Source organism: Cetorhinus maximus, chromosome 13 (assembly GCF_964194155.1).
Source record: "Cetorhinus maximus chromosome 13, sCetMax3.hap1.1, whole genome shotgun sequence".
Classification (NCBI taxonomy): Eukaryota; Metazoa; Chordata; class Chondrichthyes; order Lamniformes; family Cetorhinidae; genus Cetorhinus; species Cetorhinus maximus.
In genome coordinates, this window is record NC_135891.1 from 120,797,610 (window position 1) to 120,816,400 (window position 18,791).

At 46.8% G+C, this 18,791-nt stretch overlaps 2 protein-coding genes across 2 annotated transcripts in view; both read right to left on the reverse strand.

The window, feature by feature from the left end:
• sac3d1 (SAC3 domain containing 1) overlaps nt 1-18,791 on the reverse strand; it is a 512,754-nt gene that overhangs the window by 430,465 nt on the left and 63,498 nt on the right. The window lies entirely within an intron of this gene.
• On the reverse strand, nt 1,078-15,716 carry LOC144689072 (proteinase-activated receptor 3-like). The gene is made up of 2 exons (XM_078556219.1): nt 15,613-15,716; nt 1,078-2,297 (listed from the first exon to the last, which is right to left on the reverse strand). Exons 1-2 carry the CDS (start codon nt 15,614-15,616, stop codon nt 1,276-1,278), a joined length of 1,026 nt encoding a protein of 341 aa, XP_078412345.1. The 5' UTR covers nt 15,617-15,716; the 3' UTR covers nt 1,078-1,275.

Genomic DNA, 18,791 nt, shown 5'->3' on the forward strand with positions numbered 1-18,791 from the left:
AATAAATAAACAGAAATGCACATTCAAACTAAAGCAAGTTTGAGAGAATTCAATTTACAACGTGACAATTCTTTCAGGTTTGTTTTTTTTTTAAAAGTTGAGTTTTAAATATATTCCACTCAACTGAAACATGTACTCAGTGAGAATAAAACCAAAGCCACAAATTACAGCTGCAGCAAGGCAAAACATTCCAACAGTTATCATTTTTCCACAATCGTATAATGTGAAACAGATTAATGAAAATCACAAGACAAGTAGGTTTTGTAGAAAAAAAACGAACCTTTTATAAATTTGCTCACCTTCCAATTTAATGTTCACAGACTCTGATTCTGCATCAATATAATTGCACCGTCATGATCTTTTTTATAACTGTTCTGGGCTACAATATTTAAAAACTGATTGTAATTGAAAAGCAAATCAGTCTCATGAAACTTCTAGTGACAGTAAACCCCTTCACTGAACGTTAGCTGTGTTGCTCCTGATTTGTCACTGGTGAATGGATGGAATTTACAGAACAGGACAGGCCATTTGGCCCAACTGGTCCGTGCTGGTGCTTTTGCTTCTCCACTTTATTATATATAATCCAATCAGCATATTCAAATTAGTTTTCTGGTAAATGCTGGTGTCAATTCTCCACTGGAGGAGACAGGTGGACATTGTCGGGGAGACAGGCGGACAGTGTCAGGGGGGATAGGTGGGCAGTGTTGGAGGAGACAGGCAGACAGTGTCAGTGGGGAAAGGCGGACAGTGTCAGGGGGGATAGGTGGACAGTGTCAGGGGGGATAGGTGGACAGAGTCAGGGGGGATAAGTGGACAGTGTTGGGGAAGACAGGCAGACAGTGTCAGGGGGGACAGGCGGACTGTGTCGGGGGGTGGGGGGTACAGGCGGACAGTGTCGGGGGATACTGCCGGACCGTGTCTGGGGAGACAGGCAGGATGTGTCAGGGGAGACAGGTGGACAGTGTCCAGTTTGTGAAACTCATTGCAGGATTTCCCTGACTAGAAATTCCTGGTTGTGAACTACGAGCAATGAGCACCCGTGGCTCGGTCTAATGAAGGCTAAGTGATTCACCTCAGCAAGTTCCGATCTCTGTCTTTATTCAGTTATTTTACAATTTCTGGCTGAGGAGCTTCTTGAGATGCAGAAATGTGCTGCCTGGTATTTCCCTGCCTCACATGAGCTGATGAGAATAAATCCAGCATCTGTCCTGCAAGCAGCTAATTGTAATTCAGAGTGTGATCCTGGGAGTTGCCTTATCTGGATCACTCCACTCACTAAATCACTGAGGAACTGCGTAAGGAATTTGTGGTAGAAGTAAGATTCAGCCTTGTGGATGGCTGCACATTCAAACTGGTATCAACTTTCTGGAAACAGATTATCCTTTTCACTCTGTTTCTACAATCCTCAGAAATATAATAATAGAGGAAAGGATCAAAGCAGCTGTTAAAGCTGCTCAGACACAGTAAGAACATGTAATGTTTATGGAGTTCAGGCATCCATTGGTGCACCAGCAGCACGATATTACTGGGAGTGAAACATACTAGATATACAAACAGTATTAAGAGAGTGATTTTTGCTGCCTTTTTGTACTTTATATCATTAACTGTTAAAGATCTGATTACAAGACTGTAACAGAATAGAGTGACGAGGCTCGGAATGAAAAATCCTAATATCACAACAATTAACCAGTAATAGAAATACACAGTCTGATTATCCTTTAGATACACATCATAGCACGTGGTGATATTTAGACCCTTGATTATAAAGGACTGTTGAACAGAAAGAAAAGGCCAAACAAAGAGAACAACTGCCACCCAAATGACAGCACAAACACTTAAGGCAACCCGATTGCCCCTGAAACGCTTGGAGAAAAATGGATGGACCAGAGCGAAGTATCTGTCGATGCTGATGAAGGTGAGCAGCAGGATGGAGCAGTACATGTTCCCGTAGAAGAAGGCGGTCATTGTCCGACAGAGTCCCTCACCAAAGAGCCAGTCATTGCCCAGGAGGTGGTAGGAGATCTTGAACGGCAGCATCAGGATCAGGAGAAGGTCGGCAGTCGCCAAGTTGATCAGGAAGATGGTGGAAGGTTTCTTGCTTTTGGCAGCCATTGTCAAAAGAGCCAGAACATTTGTTGGGAGCCCAATGCCAAACACTAGGATGTATAAGACAGGGATCAACTTTGTGGTGATGGGATTGATCAGTTGAGATATGGCCTCATTATTTACATCAACTGCAGTGGAATTTGGAATGTTTGCTGCAGCAACTCCTCCTGACTGTGGTACAATGCTCCCATCTGAAAACATGAAGCAGATTGTTTATTCTTTCTGGTTTTTATTTCCAGTTTTTAGGGTAATATATCTATCATCATTGTGAAATGAAGAAATTTGTCCCCAACAACAACAGAACCTTCCTTAGCGCTTGGGGAGAGTGTCAAATCCCAAGAGGAGCTGGAGAGCTTTTTTTTGTCCGAACACTAATACTGATGAGATGATTTAGGAATGAAAGGATTTTGGAGTAATAACTGCCTGGATAATGTGAAGGAGCTGGATTATATGTGCTTAACTCATCGTCTTCTATATAGGGTCCCTTCCCTGGCAATGAATCCAATCAAATCAGAAGTCACTGATTGGTCATCCAATGATAAAATCCTGATATTCCTCTGAAATTTTGAATCTTTTATAATTCTTAGGTTTAGAAATCGTAATGATCTTGGATACTAGACATACAGGCACTTTACAGGGGAGGAGATTTCGTGAACATAGCTTTTCATGAGCTGCCCAACATGAGTGTAAGGGCTTGGCTTGAAGTGTTTTTAATCATCCAGGCAAATGAGCCAAATGGATGATTCCACTGGCCTCCCTCCACATTTCCCATCATTGTAGATAGGCTGGGTCAGCTGACAAAACGGGAGGCTTGAGAGAGGGACAGGTTGTGATCTGTGATTAGACTGTGAGTCTGAACCAACTATTCTAGAATAGTTATAATGGGGAATTTAAACTATAGACTGGGATAGTAGTCGTGTAAAGGACAGGATGGGCTGGGGGGTTGGGAGGCAGGCAATAGTTAAGTGTGTTCAGCAGAATATTAAAGGCCAGTATGGGCCTGACGTTTCACCATGACAGAGGCAGCCTCTGGCTTCGCTAAAATGGTGCCGGGGCCTGAATCCAGAGGCCTTAATCCAGAAGTCCCAAACTGAACCCAGCCACAACCATTTTCGGAGTGGGGGGATGTGGGCGGGTTGTACTTTGCATATCCATGGTTCACGGAGGCAGCTGCACATGTTAAAGTGTAACAACCTTCAGTCAGATCTAATTTTCGCAAGTGGGATGTCCAAAACATGACTTGTGGGCTGTAGACCTTTCAAGAGAAGGTTTAAAGATGCTGTAGTTCTTTGGAGAGGTTCAGTGCCCTTTTGGATAGGTCCAGGGGTATAAGGGCACCTTTGGAAGAGGCCATGTGCACTTTGGGATTAGTTATGTATGTGCATTAAAAGTGGATTAGCTCATTGGAACTGTCAAGCTGCCAAGGGAACTGTCAAGCTGTAAGATTCTGATAATATACTACTTTTAGGATTTTATCTTAATTGGAACCAATATTTTTGGGATCTCACATTACTTACTTAAATAGACCAGAATTTGAAATAATTTGAACAGTTAGGAGCTAAATTAAAAAGCAGAACATCCAAGGTAATAATCTCGGGATTACTACCTGAGCCTCGGTCAAACTGGCATAGGGTAAATAAAGTCGAGGAGTTAAATGCGTGGCTCAAAGCTTGGTGTGGGAGGAATGGGTTCCAGTTCATGGGGCACTGGCACCAGTACTGGGGTAAAAGGGAGCTGTTCCGGTGGGATGGGCTTCACTTGAACCGTGCTGAGACCAGTATCCTGGCGAATCAAATAACTAGGGCTACAGAGAGGGCTTTAAACTAAATGGTGGGGTTGGAGGGGGTGAGGGGAGCCAGTTGTGGAGAGGGGATACATAGGCTTACAAAGCAAAAGGATTTGGCAGCCTTGCAGGGCAGCTATTCAGATAATGATACCCAGAGTGTGACAGGAAGGGACAGAATGCACAAACATAAAAAAACAGCAGCAAATAGGTTCAAAGGGGGGAAAAATGGTAAAAAAGCAAAATTAATGGCTCTTTACTTAAATGCACATAGTATTCGGAACAAAAGAAATGAATTAACGGCACAAATAGAGGTTAATGGGTGTGATCTTATAGCCATTATGGAGACATGGTTACATGGAGATCAAAGCCTAAATATTCAGGGGTATGTGACTTTTCGAAGGGACAGGCAGGAAGGAAAGGGTGGTGGGGTAGCCTTGTTAGTACGAGATGGAATAAGTACGACAGCAAGAAAGGATGTTGGATCAGAAAATGTAGAATCCATATGGGTGGAGGTAAGAAATAACAAGGGGGAGACGACACTGGTGGGAGTAGTCTATAGGTCCCCTAACAGTAGCTATACTGTAGGACAGAGAATAAATCAGGAGATAATGAGGGCAGGTAAAAAAGGCAGTACATTAATCATGGGTGACTATAATCTTCATGTATATTGGGAAAATCAATTTGGCAGAGGTAACCACGAGCAAGAATTCATAGAGTGTATTTGGGATAGTTTCCTAGAACAATATGTGGATCTAACCAGGGATCAGGCTATTTTGGGTCTGGTAACGTGTAATGAAGTAGGTTTAATAAATGATCTCAGAGTAAAAGATCCCATAAGAAACAGTGACCATAACATTGTAGAATTTAAGATTCAGTTTGAGGAGGGAAACTCAACTGTGCAAAACTTAAATAAGGATAATTACAAAGCAATGAGGGCAGAGTTGGCTGGAGTGGACTGGGAAAGGAGTTTAGCAGAAAAGATGGTTGATGAACAAAAGCAGATGTTTAAGAAAATAGTTCATGACTCACAACAAAGATATATCCTAGTGAGAAAGGAGGATTCTAGGAAAGGGATAAACCAACCATGGTTAACCAAGGAAGTTAAGGAATATATCAATTGAAAGAAAAAACATTCAATGCGGCAAAGATTAGTGGTAAGCCAGAGGATTGGCAAAGTTTTAAAAACCAACAAAAGCTGACCAAAAAGAGAGAGAAAATAAACTTTGAGGGTAAACTAGCAAGTAATATAAAAACCAACAATGAGAGCTTCTTTAAATATATAAAAAGGAAGAGTGAGGCCAAAGTGAACATAGGGCCCTTAGAGAATGAGGCTGGGGAAATAATAATGAGGAACCAGGAAATGGCAGAGGAGTTGAACAAATACTTTGCATCAGCCTTCACGGTAGAAGACACTAATAGCATTCCAAAAATACTAAATAATCAAGGGGCAAAAGTCGGGGAGGAAATAAATACAATAACTATCACTGGAGAAAAAGTACTAGGGAAACTAATGGGGCTAACGGCCAATAAGTCCCTTGGACCTGATGGGGTTGCATCCTAGGATATTAAAGGAAGTAGCTGAAGAGATAATGGATGCACTGGTAGTAATCTTCCAAGAATCCATAGATTCTGGAAAAGTCCCAGAGGAATGAAAAACTGCCAAAACTGCTAATTTCCCTTATTCAAAAAGGGAGGGAGACAAAAATCAAGTAACTATAGGCCAGTTAGCTTAACATCTGTCATTGGGAAAATGTTGGAGTCTATTATAAAGAATGTAATAGCAGAACATTTAGAAATACATAATATAATCAAACAGAGTCAGCATGGCCTCATGGGGCAGAATTTTCCAATTGGCATGCGGGACAGGCCCCGCACACACGCATGTAAAATGACACGCAGTAACGTCGGGCGAGCATCTCGATGTCACCATGCGCCATTGCGATATTTGGTTGGGCGGGCGGGCGCGCGATGCTCTCCGATGTGCACCCTCCATTAATTAACCGGCCACTTGAGGCTCTTGATGCGCCAATCAACAGCAATTTTTTGACGCCCGTGCAATCTTTGGGTCGTTGCACAGGCGCAACAGGCAGGCGGGTAGGACACATTTGTATAAACCTCATCCACGGGCAGGATAAGAAGACCCAGTGGGGTTGCAAGTGTGCTCTGTCAGATATTGATGTTTCAAAGTTCCTGTTACTTGCCTGTGTGATCTGCAATACTTCAAAATGCATACCAGCTGCCTGGTCTGGACTCACAACCTTCAGGCCAGCACTCTGCAGTGAGGAATCTTTCTTGGGCCTGCAGGTTTCAGGAAGCCTTCCCATAGCCTGGGAATGGGAGCTGAGCTGTCCACTGGAGGCACCTCCTCTGAGGAGGAAGGGAGGGCTAGAAGGGGGAGGAGGCCAGGAGTGCACACACAGCCTCCAGGGGAGCCACCTTTGGGAGGACAGGCGCAGGCACAAGGGGCACTCTCTGTCTCTGCCAGCTCCTCCAGCGACTGTGAAGTACCCTCACCGCTGTGCCCCGGGACACTAGCCGACGTTCTAATTCCCACCAAGGTGCTAGTATCTGTGCTGGTGCCTGCCTCGCAGAGATGGTGTGATGCTGGTGAGACTTCAGGGCTCTCAGGTGTGAGAGGGGACCTCTGCTGCTCCTCCTCCTGGCCCTGCTCCACGGATGCTGAAAGGGAGAACAAGGACATTGGATCAGTTAACGTGGAGACAATGTCAATGTGTATCCCTGTCCCCTGGGTCATTATGCGCTCATCCTTCCATAAGCAATGGTCAAGCCATGTTACAAACTTCAATCAATGAACATTCAGCACTGCCATGGCTGTTGGGAGAACAATGGTGACCTCACTGCTGGGCATTCATACCTGGCCTTGGCATCCCAGCCTCACTGACACCGGTGGACCTGGGCGCATGGCACCTCTCCAAATCTAGGGCTTCCTGCTCGAAACGGCTGAGAATCGCTAATTGTGCCGGCCCACCGCCAGTCGTCACCCGCTCAGGGGCATTATGTACATTCTTCTTCTGAGAAGGAGAGAAGAACATTGATTAGTGCTACTTGTACCTGGACTCTCTTCACGGACAGCCCACCCCAACCAGAGTGGGACATTGCAGGGCTCCAGTGCCTCCTCACCCTGCTGCTGCCGAACACTCACACAAAGATGCTAGGCCTGTCCCCACCCTCATCCCCCCCTTGGCCAAATGCTGCCTACATCACATCAGGCACCACACGGTCTGACCTTCCATAGCAAGGAGGTGCAAGCATGTGGAGCGCAGAGGGCAGCAGATCGATCGGTGCCACACCACCTTGAAGCTCCCCTCCCAGCATGTCATCACCCTGACTTTGACATGTCCTGGAGTTCCAGCACTGCGCCTAGGTGCAGCTCCTCCAGGTTGCTCCCAAAACAGTAATGTGGGTCTCAGTGCACCACATGCTGTGGGGACAGAACCCATCTCTTCACCACCCTCTCAGGGTGACCTTGGCACGGGCAATATCTGCTGGCTAACCCAGCGGAAGACACAATCCGTCAATGATTCAATGCAGTCACTACACTCAGACTTGGGCGGGGGGGTGGGGGGGGGGGGGGGGGTGGTGGGGGGTTGGTGGGAAGCCTACCTGCTGGGTTAAGTGACCAATTCCAACATGGTGCTCACCCTTCGTGAGCGCAACAGGTCATTGAAACACTTGCGACACTGGATCCAGGTGCGCCGCATCACGTCGCGGGAGTCCGCCACCTCCTCCCAGGCACGTTTGGTCATGTGGGGAGGCCTCCTCCTCCCATCCTGGGGTACCAGGACCTCCCGCCGGGCTGCCACCTCCTCGAGGAGGGCAGCAAGGCAATCATCGGAAAAGTGAGGCGCACAGTGCCCCTCTCTGCCCTACCCTCCTGTCTGGCCTGCTCACCAGCAGCGCTCTGGGGAACCCTCCCACTGGCCATGATTCGCTACCTTGGAAAGACTGCAGCAACTTTTTAAAACAAGCAGCCGGGTCGCCATTGGACCCGGCTGTCATTGCAGACCCGCGCACTCCTGCTGTCCTCGGGAGCCGCGATTCACGCTGGGTGGGCCTTAATTGGCCCGCCTGCATCAAATGGCGGCACAGACCCGATTGCAGGCAGCGATCGGGTCCACACCCGCACGTACCTGCTCCTGCTCCGCCCCTCCCCTACCAGCCAGAAAATTCAGCCCATGAAGAGGAAATCATGCCTGACAAATTTATCAGAATTCTTTGCGGAGCTAACACGCAGGATAGATAAAGGGGAACCAGTAGATGTAATATATTTGGATTTCCAAAAGGCATTCGATAAGGTACCTCACATAAGGCTTCTTAATAAAATAAGAACCCAGGGTGTTGGGGGTAGCATATTAGCATGGATAGAGGATTGTCTAACTAATAGAAGACAGAGAGTTGGGATAAGGGGGGCATTTTCAGGATGGCAACCTGTAACTAGTGGAGTGCCACAGGGATCAGTGCTGGGGCCACAATAATTTACAATATATATTAATGAACTCGGATGACACAAAAATAGGTGGGGAGGCAAGTGGTGAGGATGACACAAGGAGTCTACAGAGGAACTTAGACAGGTTAAGTGAGTGGGCAAAAACTTGGCAGATGGAATATAATATAATGTGGGAAAATGTGAGGTTATGCACTTCGGCAGGAAGAATAGAGGAGCTGAATATTATTTAAATGGAGAAAGACTGAAGAAAGCTGCAGCACAGAGTGATTTGGGGGCCCTCGTGCATGAATCACAAAAAGCTAGCATACAAGTTCACCAGGTAATAGGTAAGGCAAATGGAATGTTAGCCTTTATTTCAAAGGGAATGGAGTATAAAAATAGGAGACAAAAACAAAAAATGCTGGAAAAACTCAGCAGGTCTGACAGCATCTGTGGAGAGAAAGACAGAGTTAACGTTTCGAGTCCATATGACCCTTCTACAGACTCTTCCGTAGAAGAGTCATACGGACATGAAACGTTAACTCTGTCTTTCTCTCCACAGATGCTGTCAGGCCTACTGAGTTTTTCCAGCATTTTTTGTTTTTGTTTCAGATTTCCAGCATCCGCAGTATTTTGCCTTTCTTTAAAAATAGGGAAGTCTTGCTAAAACTATACAAGGCACTAGTTAGACCACAACTAGATACGGTGAACAGTTTTGGTCCCCTTATCCAAGGAAAGACATACCCCAATTGGAGGCAGTCCAGAGAAGGTTCAGCAGGTTGATCTTGGGTATGGAGGGATTTTCTTATGAGGAGAGGTTGAGTAGGTTGGGCCCGTACTCATTGGAGTTTAGAAGAATGAGAGGCGACCTTATTGAAACATATAAGATTCTTAGGGGGTTTGACAGGGTAGATGCTGAGAGATTTCCCCTTGTGGGAGACCAGAGGGCATAATCTCAGAGTAAGGGGGCGCCCATTTAAGACAGAGATGGGGAGGAATTTCTTCTCTCAGAGGGTAGTCAATCTGTGGAATTCTTTACCGCAGAGGGCTATAGAGGCTGGGTTGTTAAGTATATTCAAGGCTGAGATAGACAAATGTTTAATCACTAAGGGAATCAAGGGTTATGGGGAAAAGGCAGGAAAGTGGAGTTGAGGATTATCAGATCAGCCATGATCTCATTGAATGGCGGAACAGACTCGATGGGCCAAATGGCCTACTTCTGCTCCTACGACCTATGGTGTACGAGCTTAAATTCATGCCTGCTGAGACAGGGAGTTAAACAGTTAAGACAGGCTGCCAGCAATTAACAGCTGTGAGAGAGTTAAAAACAAGTCAAGACTATCAGTAAGGCGAAGAACTGTCTTGCTGCCTAACAAAAAGCCAGAAGAAAAAGCCACAGCATGAACCCTCCATATAGTGATAAGGGCGAGTGAACACACCGTACCTTTTAGCTCGAATAGTTTCATAAAACATTGATCATTTAAGAATATCAGTAGAGTAAGTTGTTTAAGTTCTTTGCTTATCATTCTTCTTTCACCAGGAGAGACACCGTTTCCCAATTGATCAATCTGGGGCTACAGGGCTATGGGGAGAGAGTGGGGCAGTGGGATTGGGTTGGGATTGATACAGGGTTATGGGGAGAGAGTGGGGCAGTGGGATTGGGTTGGGATTGATACAGGGCTATGGGGAGAGAGCGGGGCAGTGGGATTAATTTGGGATTGATACAGGGCAATGGGGAGAGAGCGGGGCAGTGGGATTAATTTGGGATTGATACAGGTCTATGGGGGGAGAGCGGGGCAGTGGGATTAATTTGGGGTTGATACAGAGCTATGGGGAGAGAGTGGGGCAGTGGGATTAGTTTAGATTGATACAGGGCTATGGGGAGAGAGTGGGGCAGAGGGATTAGTTTAAATTGATACAGGGCTATGGGGAGAGAGTGAGGAAGTGGGATTAGTTTGGGATTGATACAGGGATATGGGGACAGAGTGGGGCAGTGGGAGTAGTTTGGGATTGATACAGGACTACGGGGAGGGAGCAGGATATTGGGATTAGTTTGGGATTGATACAGGGCAATGGGGAGAGAGTGGGGCAGTGGGATTAGTTTGGGATTGATACAGGGCTATGGATAGAGAGTGGGGCAGTGGGATTAGTTTAGGATTCATACAGGGCTATGGGGAAAGAGTGGATCACTGAGATTGGTTTGGGATTGATACAGGGCTATGGGGAGAGATTGTGACAGTGGGATTAGTTTGGGATTGATACAGGGCTATGGTAAGAGATCAGGGTAGCGGGATTAGTTTGGGGATAGATACAGGGCTATGGGGAGAGAGTGGGGCAGTGGGATTAGTTTGGGATTGATACAGGGCTAGGGGAGAGTGCAGGGATGAGGAGTTATTTTGAGATTGATACAGGGCTATGGGGAGAGATTGTGACAGTGGGATTAGTTTGGGATTGATACAGGGCTATGGGAAGAGAGCAGGGATGAGGAGTTATTTTGGGATTGATACAGGGCTATGGGGAGAGATTGTGACAGTGGGATTAGTTTGGGATTGATAACTAGTGATAGAGTTGATCTGCGGACATTTCTTGAATGGAAACATCAAGTTTATTTACAATATACTCAGCAGCAACCACACGTGTGCTTTCAACTCCAACTCTACACTGACTGCTGAGGTAGCCCGCACAATTCTCCTATTGGTGGCTACAGATCCTGTGATCTTCTCTAACATGCATTATTCTTAAAGGTACATTACACACTGTGTAACAGCATGCAGGGTCTACCTGGCCACTCCCAAGGGTATAACGGGGCTATCACTGGCAACTTTTGCAACTGCTGATGTTGTACACAGTGCTTCACCAAGCTCTCTATTTCGCCATCCATCCCTGGCCAGCATAGATAGCTGCGTGCTATGGTCTTCATTCGGGAAATTCCTGGATGGGCACTGTGTAGTTCAATTAAAAGTGGCTCCCTTCCCTTTGGAGGAATTATCACTCATGCTCCCCACAATAAGATGCCAACAGGCTTGTTATTTCATGTTTCCTGTTGAAGTACGGTTTCATTTCATCAGATTCGGGCTCCTGTGACCCACCATGCAGCATTTTTTCTCATACCTGAGATAGGACTGGGTCCTGATTTGTCCAGTCTCTGATCTATCAAGCTATCAAGATCAAGGAATCTAAGAAATTTAACAGTAAAGTATATTCCTGTGGAACTGGGAAATGTTCATCATTTTCCTGTAAAGGCAAATGACTAAGGGCGTCAGTGTTTGTGATTTGATTGCCAGGCCTCTGTATGAAAGTGTATTTGTATGCTGCCAGAATTAAAGCCCATCATTGCATTCTTGCTGAGGTTATGGGTGGTATAGCCTTTTCCTCACTAAACAAACCTAACAGTGGTTTGTGGTCCGAAACGATTATGAAATGGCGGCCGTGTACGTACTGGTGAAATTCCTTGACACCAAAGATGATGGACAAGTCTACTTTTTCTATCTGCGAGTCTCTCTTTTCCGCAGTGGTGAGCGTCCCCGATACATAACCTATTGGCTGTTCCGTGCTGGCATCGATCCGATGGGAGAGCACTGCTCCCGCTCCGTTTGCGTCACATGTCAGCACCAATTGTTTCATCTGGGCATAATGCACTAATAGACTGGACGAGTGCAGCAATTGTTTCACCTTCATGAAAGCTTCTTTCTGGGGCGCCTGCCAAGACCAACGTTGGTTCTTTTTGAGGAGAGAATGCAGGGGGGCCAGCACTGTAGACAAATTGTGGAAGAATCGACTATAACAGTTGATCATTCCTTGGAATGATTTGATTTCTGAAGTGTTCTTTGGCGCAGGTGCCTCTCTTTGGCTCTCACTTCTTCCTCAACCGGGTGGAGGCCCTGTGAATCTATCCGGTGACCCAAATAGATTAGCCCCCTCGCTTGGAATGTGCACTTTTCTTTTTTTAAATGGACTCCAGCTTGAAAAAAACATTTTAAGACTTCTTCTAAGTTTGCTAAATACTCTGAATCCAGTCACCAATACATCGTCTAAATAGACTACAACCTGGGGCAGTCCCTGCAGTAAGCTTTCTATTGTTCTCTGAAAGATGGTGCAATCTGAGGAGACATCAAAAAGCAATCGTGTATATTGGTACAACCCTTTGTGGGTATTATTTATGACAAATTTCCAGAAGGCATTATCCAACTCTAGTTGTTGATAAGCATGGCTCATGTCAAGCTTTGACAGCTTGGCATACAGCTCTTCAATTTTTGGAATGGGGTAGCTATCCAGTTTGGCTACTTTGTTAACTGTTTGAATGTAGCCCCCAGAAATTTGGATGCTTTGGTCAGGTTTAAGAACAGGGGCTATGGGTGCTGCCCACTTTCAGAACTGAACAGCTTGTATAACACCCAGTTTCTCCAGCCGTTCAGCTCAATGTCAACTTTTTCTCTCAGAGCATATGGTCTCACCTTCATGAGGCGAGGGGTTGCTTTTGGATCCACATAAATCTTGGCCTGCAGGCCCTGGATTTTCCCCAGTTCATCTTTGAAGATGGTGGCATACTTTCTAAGTAGCTCTGGTAGCCCACTTGCTCTCAACTGGAAGATTCGGACCACTCTAACTTAATCTCCTTTAACCAATCTTGCCCAAGGAGGCTTGGCCCTTCACCTGCTACCACCATCATGGGTAGCTGTGCCAGTTGGCTTCCATAATGGATAGTTACTCTGCTTATACTTTTCACTTGAATGTCTTCACCTATGTATGTATTTAGCTTGGTGGTTGTTTGTTCCAAGCTTAATTGATGTTCACCATAATTCAAATATCTGAAAGTATGTTCCCCAATTACTGTAGTGGAAGCTCCCACATCCACTTCCATTCTAACAGGTTTGCCATTTACTTTCACTGTGACAAATATTGTCTTTCCAACTTTCAGATTAAACAAAGAGTAAATGTCTGAATTTGTTGTTTCAGGCTCTTCTACACTGTAGATTTCATTGGGCTTCTCCTTTTGTTAACAAGCCTGCTTGAGTCTTTCCTAGCACTGCCTCATCATATGTCCATTTCTGTGACAATGGTAGCAAATGATTTTTTTAAACTGCCAATCGCTGAAAGACTGCTTAGACTCATAGACTCATAGAAGTTTACAGCACAGAAGGAGGCCATTCGGCCTAGCGTATCCACGCCTGTCAACAAAGACCTGACTACACTAATCCCGCTTTCCAGCTTTTGGCCCATAGCCCTGGAGGCTATGGCAACATAAGTGAATATCTAAATACTTCTTAATGTTATGAGAGTTTCTGATTCAACCACCCTTTCAGGGAATGCGTTCCAGGCTCCCACCACCCTCTGGGTGAAAAATTTCTCCTCAACTCCCCTCTTAGCCTTCTACCTCTTACCTTAAATCTATGCTTGTTTCCACCTCCATTAAAATTATTCTTAGATTTCACCGCTAAGTTATTTTTCTTTACTCTTCAGCTAGCGGGGACAGCTTCTCAGCAGAGTCTCGCTTTCTCGCGCCACTTTCAGCTGAGGTTTCCTAACTTAATCTCCTTTAACCAATCGTGCCCAAGGACGCTTAGCCTTTCACCTGCTACCGCCATCACAGGTGGATGGTGCCATTTTGCGCACCCTGTATTGTTTGTGAATCTCTTACTGAACTTTCCATGGCCAGCACTATCTCTAGCACCTTCTTGAAATCCAGATTCACTTCTAACAATAATTTTTATGAATAGTGTCCTCATTGACACCACACACATTGGGATTAGTTTAGGATTGATACAGGGCTATGGGGAAAGAGTGGATCACTGAGATTGGTTTGGGATTGATACAGGGCTATGGTAAGAGATCAGGGTAGCGGGATTAGTTTGGGGATAGATACAGAGCTATGGGGAGAGAGTGGGGCAGTGGGATTAGTTTGGGATTGATACAGGGCTATGGGGAGAGAGTGGGGCAGTGGGATTAGTTTGGGATTGATACAGGGCTATGGGGAGAGTGTGGGGCAGTGGGATTGATTTGGGCTTGATAAAGGGCTAAGGGGAGAGAGTGGGGCAGTGGGTTTAGTTTGGGATTGATACAGAGCTATGAGGAGAGAGTGGGGCAGTGGGATTGGTTTGGGGATTGATACAGGGCTATGGGGATAGAGTGGGGCAGTGGGATTAGTTTGCGATTACTGTTTCAAAGTGCTGTACAGACATTGGTCATACAGTGATTTTACTCGGTTCAACAGACAGACAGAATTTGTTCATTTAGCATTTTCTTCTTTGATAACTTCCCACTTAACACAAGAAAAACAAGTAACAGAATTGGCAGTGATTATGATGGGTCCAGTTATTATCTTCCAGTTTCATGTATTTGCCCCTTAGAAAGCGAATGCTACCAGACCCACCCTCAATTCTGACTGAGTTAATCGAGCATTGTTGAAGGAACGGACTTCTGGCACTCTGATGCACAACCCCAGTACCTGACAGACCCTCCCTCACTGAAAACGTACTACATTCCTGCTAAATAAACTGGCAATTTCTAGGTTATTTCCACTGTTTGCCCCTAATTAACCCCTTAAAGCATTCACGCAGATGGCTGTTCCAATCTGAAATCTCAAATGTGCTTTGTTTGGTGGAACATAATATACCCTAACCCTAACTCTAACCCCATCCCCATGGCGCCGCCTCCCCCCCCCCCCGCCCACCCCATCCCCGCAACAGCCTGTCCACAGTGAATCAAAGGGGGTCTGAGGTGTACTGAACACATGCAGAAACTGAGAATGAGACACATACAAACTGTACAAAAGCACAACAAAAAGCTCAGTGAGGCCTCACCAGTAACCGTGAACCGTGGTTTAATGTCCTGAGTGTAAAGGGAAAACTCTGACCATGGGTTTACAGCTGAAATATGAACCCCTCTGTTTGCTCTACAGATACTGACTGGTTTGCTGAGCACTTCCACCATTTCCTGGAGCATCTGCTGTTATCTGCATATGTCAACTGAATCCTTTAGTTCTGTGTAGCAACTACATGAGATGTGCCGTGTATTAGGCAAGAATTAATTGGTCCCCTTTATCACACACACTCAAATATTAGCACAAATGTTCCTGGATAGTGACAACTGTCAATAAATTGTCAATGTGTTTGACACTGAGACATGAATAAGCTGCACAGCACCAGCAGGCAGGAGTTAATCATCCCTCATTGCAGGTTGTGCACTGTCCTTGAACTGAACTGTATAATACTTGTAAAATATTCTCTATAAGTGGTGGAACAGTTCCAAGAGTAAGGTTGAGTTGGTCACTTACCCATGTTGACAGGAGTGATTAAAACCACACTCTCTTTTCGAGTGACTGTCCCACACAAGCTGCAACTCTCTGCTACTGACTACAAATGATTCTGAGTTTAAAGTTCAGGGTGGTAACAGGAGAAGGGGAGGAGCTGGGAACTGGAAGAGTGCCAGGAAATGAATGCTGCATCACACTCAGGTTACAGCGGGCACATGCCCGATATCCAACATTTGTCTAACTCCAGGCACTGTGGATCTGCAGTTTACAATGCGCTTGACATGAAACTGCTGCATCTTCAGATAATACTCACAACAATACACTTTCAACTTTTAACTGTACAGGGTACCTTGTTTAATAGGGAGCCATTAGCGCTGCTTTTGCAATCAGGCATAAACTCAACAAGTCATAAGGACTTAAGAAATAGGAGCTGGAGGACTGGGCTGACCGATCCTTTGCCCCTTTCACCATCAGGTCAGACTGCCTGAGGGTGCTGGGGATATGATTCGGAGGGACCAGGGCATGCGTTAGAAACCGGAAGGAGTGAGTAACTGTGGTCAAAAAAAACTGGGCAAGTGGGAGCAACGCTGTCTCCTCATTGCGGGTAAGAACCTGGTCGTCAGGTGTGAGGCACACTCGCTGTTGGTCGTTGGCCCATTTCTCATTCCTTACACCCGAGCCATCTTCCACTTTATCTGGAGGTTGAAAATGGATCATGTTCAGAGGGACACAATGGACAAACCTCCAGAAAAAGGAGGAAAAAAATGTACCCAACATCACCCTCATCCTGATGGCCATCTTTCTGTGTGGCTGTGTAAACCCTCGGAACACAAACATCGAGGGTGGAATCGTCCTAGATTTGAATTAAGTGCGGTAGTGAGCAGGAAAAAGGATGTTTTACCGGCCGGCTGCAATAGCAGCTTTTCACGCCGTATCATCCCATTCCCGGCCGTCACACCTCATTAATAATTCACTCCCAGGAAACACACTGGGTGGCTAGCGGGCTGCCTCTGATTCCCCCGCCCTACCATCACCTCAGGCCTTCAGTAAACCAGGCACCATATTTAAAGGCCGCACCTGCACAGAGGTAGCTCTCTTCAAGGAATCGGAAGCTGCTGGGAACTGACGGCTGCCGAAGGGAGGAAACATGCTGCCCCAAGGTTTAGCGATGCCTCCCTTTACTGGACACAGTGGAGACCTGCCGCAGTGTCCTCTACTCCCACTCTGGGTGAAGACCAGCAAGCAAGCTTGCCAATCCAGCATGGGAGGCAGTGCCAGCAGTGGTCAGCACCAACGTCCTGTAAAAAAGGACAGCCACCCAGTGCCAAAAGTGGATGAATGATCTCCTCCGTTTCACCAGCTTAAGCCACTCTTCTCATCACTCTCAGTTCACACACTCACAAACCCATTAGGGATCTCACTCACGGCCAGTTAAAGGGACATTACCATTCAGTCTCTCACACACACCTTCATCTGCCCTGCGGATCATGTCCTCATCCTGTTGATGGCACCACTCACCACCCACACATGCCAGGCATCCTTATCATCTGGCCTGGCAGGCGTCCTGTTTACACTCTCTCCATCTGTATTCATACAGGGCAAGCTGGCACACAACGAAAAGGAGAGGTTGCAGACAGGTGGAGAAATGTCTGAATTCAGGGTCCTCACGGACTTTGAAAACAGCCATCCAGCTGGCTGGCGAGGATCTGGACCGTTCCTGTGCTGACGGTGAGGTCGGCGATGCTCTACCAAGTGGGAGTCCAGCAACGCAACATCCATCAGACAACCATGCTGTTAGTGAATTTCCCTGTTCCACAGTCCCCTGCCATGCATTCATTATCTCTCCTTGCTTTTGCAGGCACATCAGGGAAGCAACTGAGGGCTCCATGAGCCAGGTCTTTGACTCAAGCCCATAGACACCTCAGAAGAAGAATCTGTTGACACCCTCATTGGAGATCCATTGCAGCGCTCACCCACACCCTCCACCAGGACAGAGACACACACCTTGGTGGGACCTAGTTCTAGAGTAGCCTCAGGGTCACAATTTGGTGACCACATCGCTCTGTCTGATCTACAGCAGGTGGAGGCAGGGACTTCCCAGGTGTTCAGCACTCGGAGGACTGCTGGAGGCCAGAATGTTGCTGAGTCTGAGTCAGATGACGAGCCTCCGGACTCGGTCATGTCACGGTTGTTGGAGCTGCAAAGGCAAATTCGGGAACATCAGGAAGCGATGTCCGCTGCACTCCTCAGATTGCAAGGCATGATGGAGGAGTCTGCCTGCCTTCAGGCTGAGGTAATAGTGCCGGCATTGCAATGCACCGAGGTCAACACTGGCAGGATGGCGGCCGCCACAGAGACGTTGGACCAGGACGTCGCTCCTGCACTATTGTGCAGGCTCAACTCTATCGCTGACGCTATAGCTGACCTCCAACAGTGTGTATGTGAGAGGAGTGTTGGGCAGCTCGATCTCACTCCAACTACCCCTTCTCCTCAAGGAGTCAGCCAGGGGCTCTCCGGCACCCATAGGAAGGACAATCAGCAGCTATACCCCCGGGGCCATCCATCCAGGTGTCTCTGGGAGTGACCGGCCCATCCGAATCTCCTCTTCCTGTGACCTCAGTGACTCCAGCTCAACAGGCTGAGGAGGGTGCCACTGCCACACAGCAGGACCCCGAAAGCAGGCCAGGGCCCTCCACGTCTTGGCCCTCCAGAGGACGCCCACCAAAGGCATCACAGACAGGGTGTCTCAGTCAGCAGGCTGCCTCCAGCTCTGCTGTCAATGTCGGGGGAGCACCAAGACGTAGCGGCAGGGTTAGGAAGATTAAGACGATCTAGTTGCTAAGCCTGGGCACGGGTGTTAATCACCTGTACATACTGTTCACTATTGTCAATAAACTCCCAAGAATGTCTCCTTGCCTATGGCTCCTTGTTCTGATGAGCAGTATTCATGTCGCTCAGATGTGAAACCTTGGTCCCTACACAAGAAAAAGGCAGGTGTCTCAGTCCAGGACCTCTTCCCTGTGCTTTGTGCAGCCTTCCCAGCACACTGATGATGAGCCTTCAGTGTCACTGGACACATCAGTCAAGCCTGCACCTCGATGGTGCTGGTCATTGCTGCCAGAATGTCCTGGGCCAGTGGCAGAGTCCCTCATTCCCTCTGTGCTCCCAGTACCTTTGAGGTACGGCTGGCCCCCCATCCC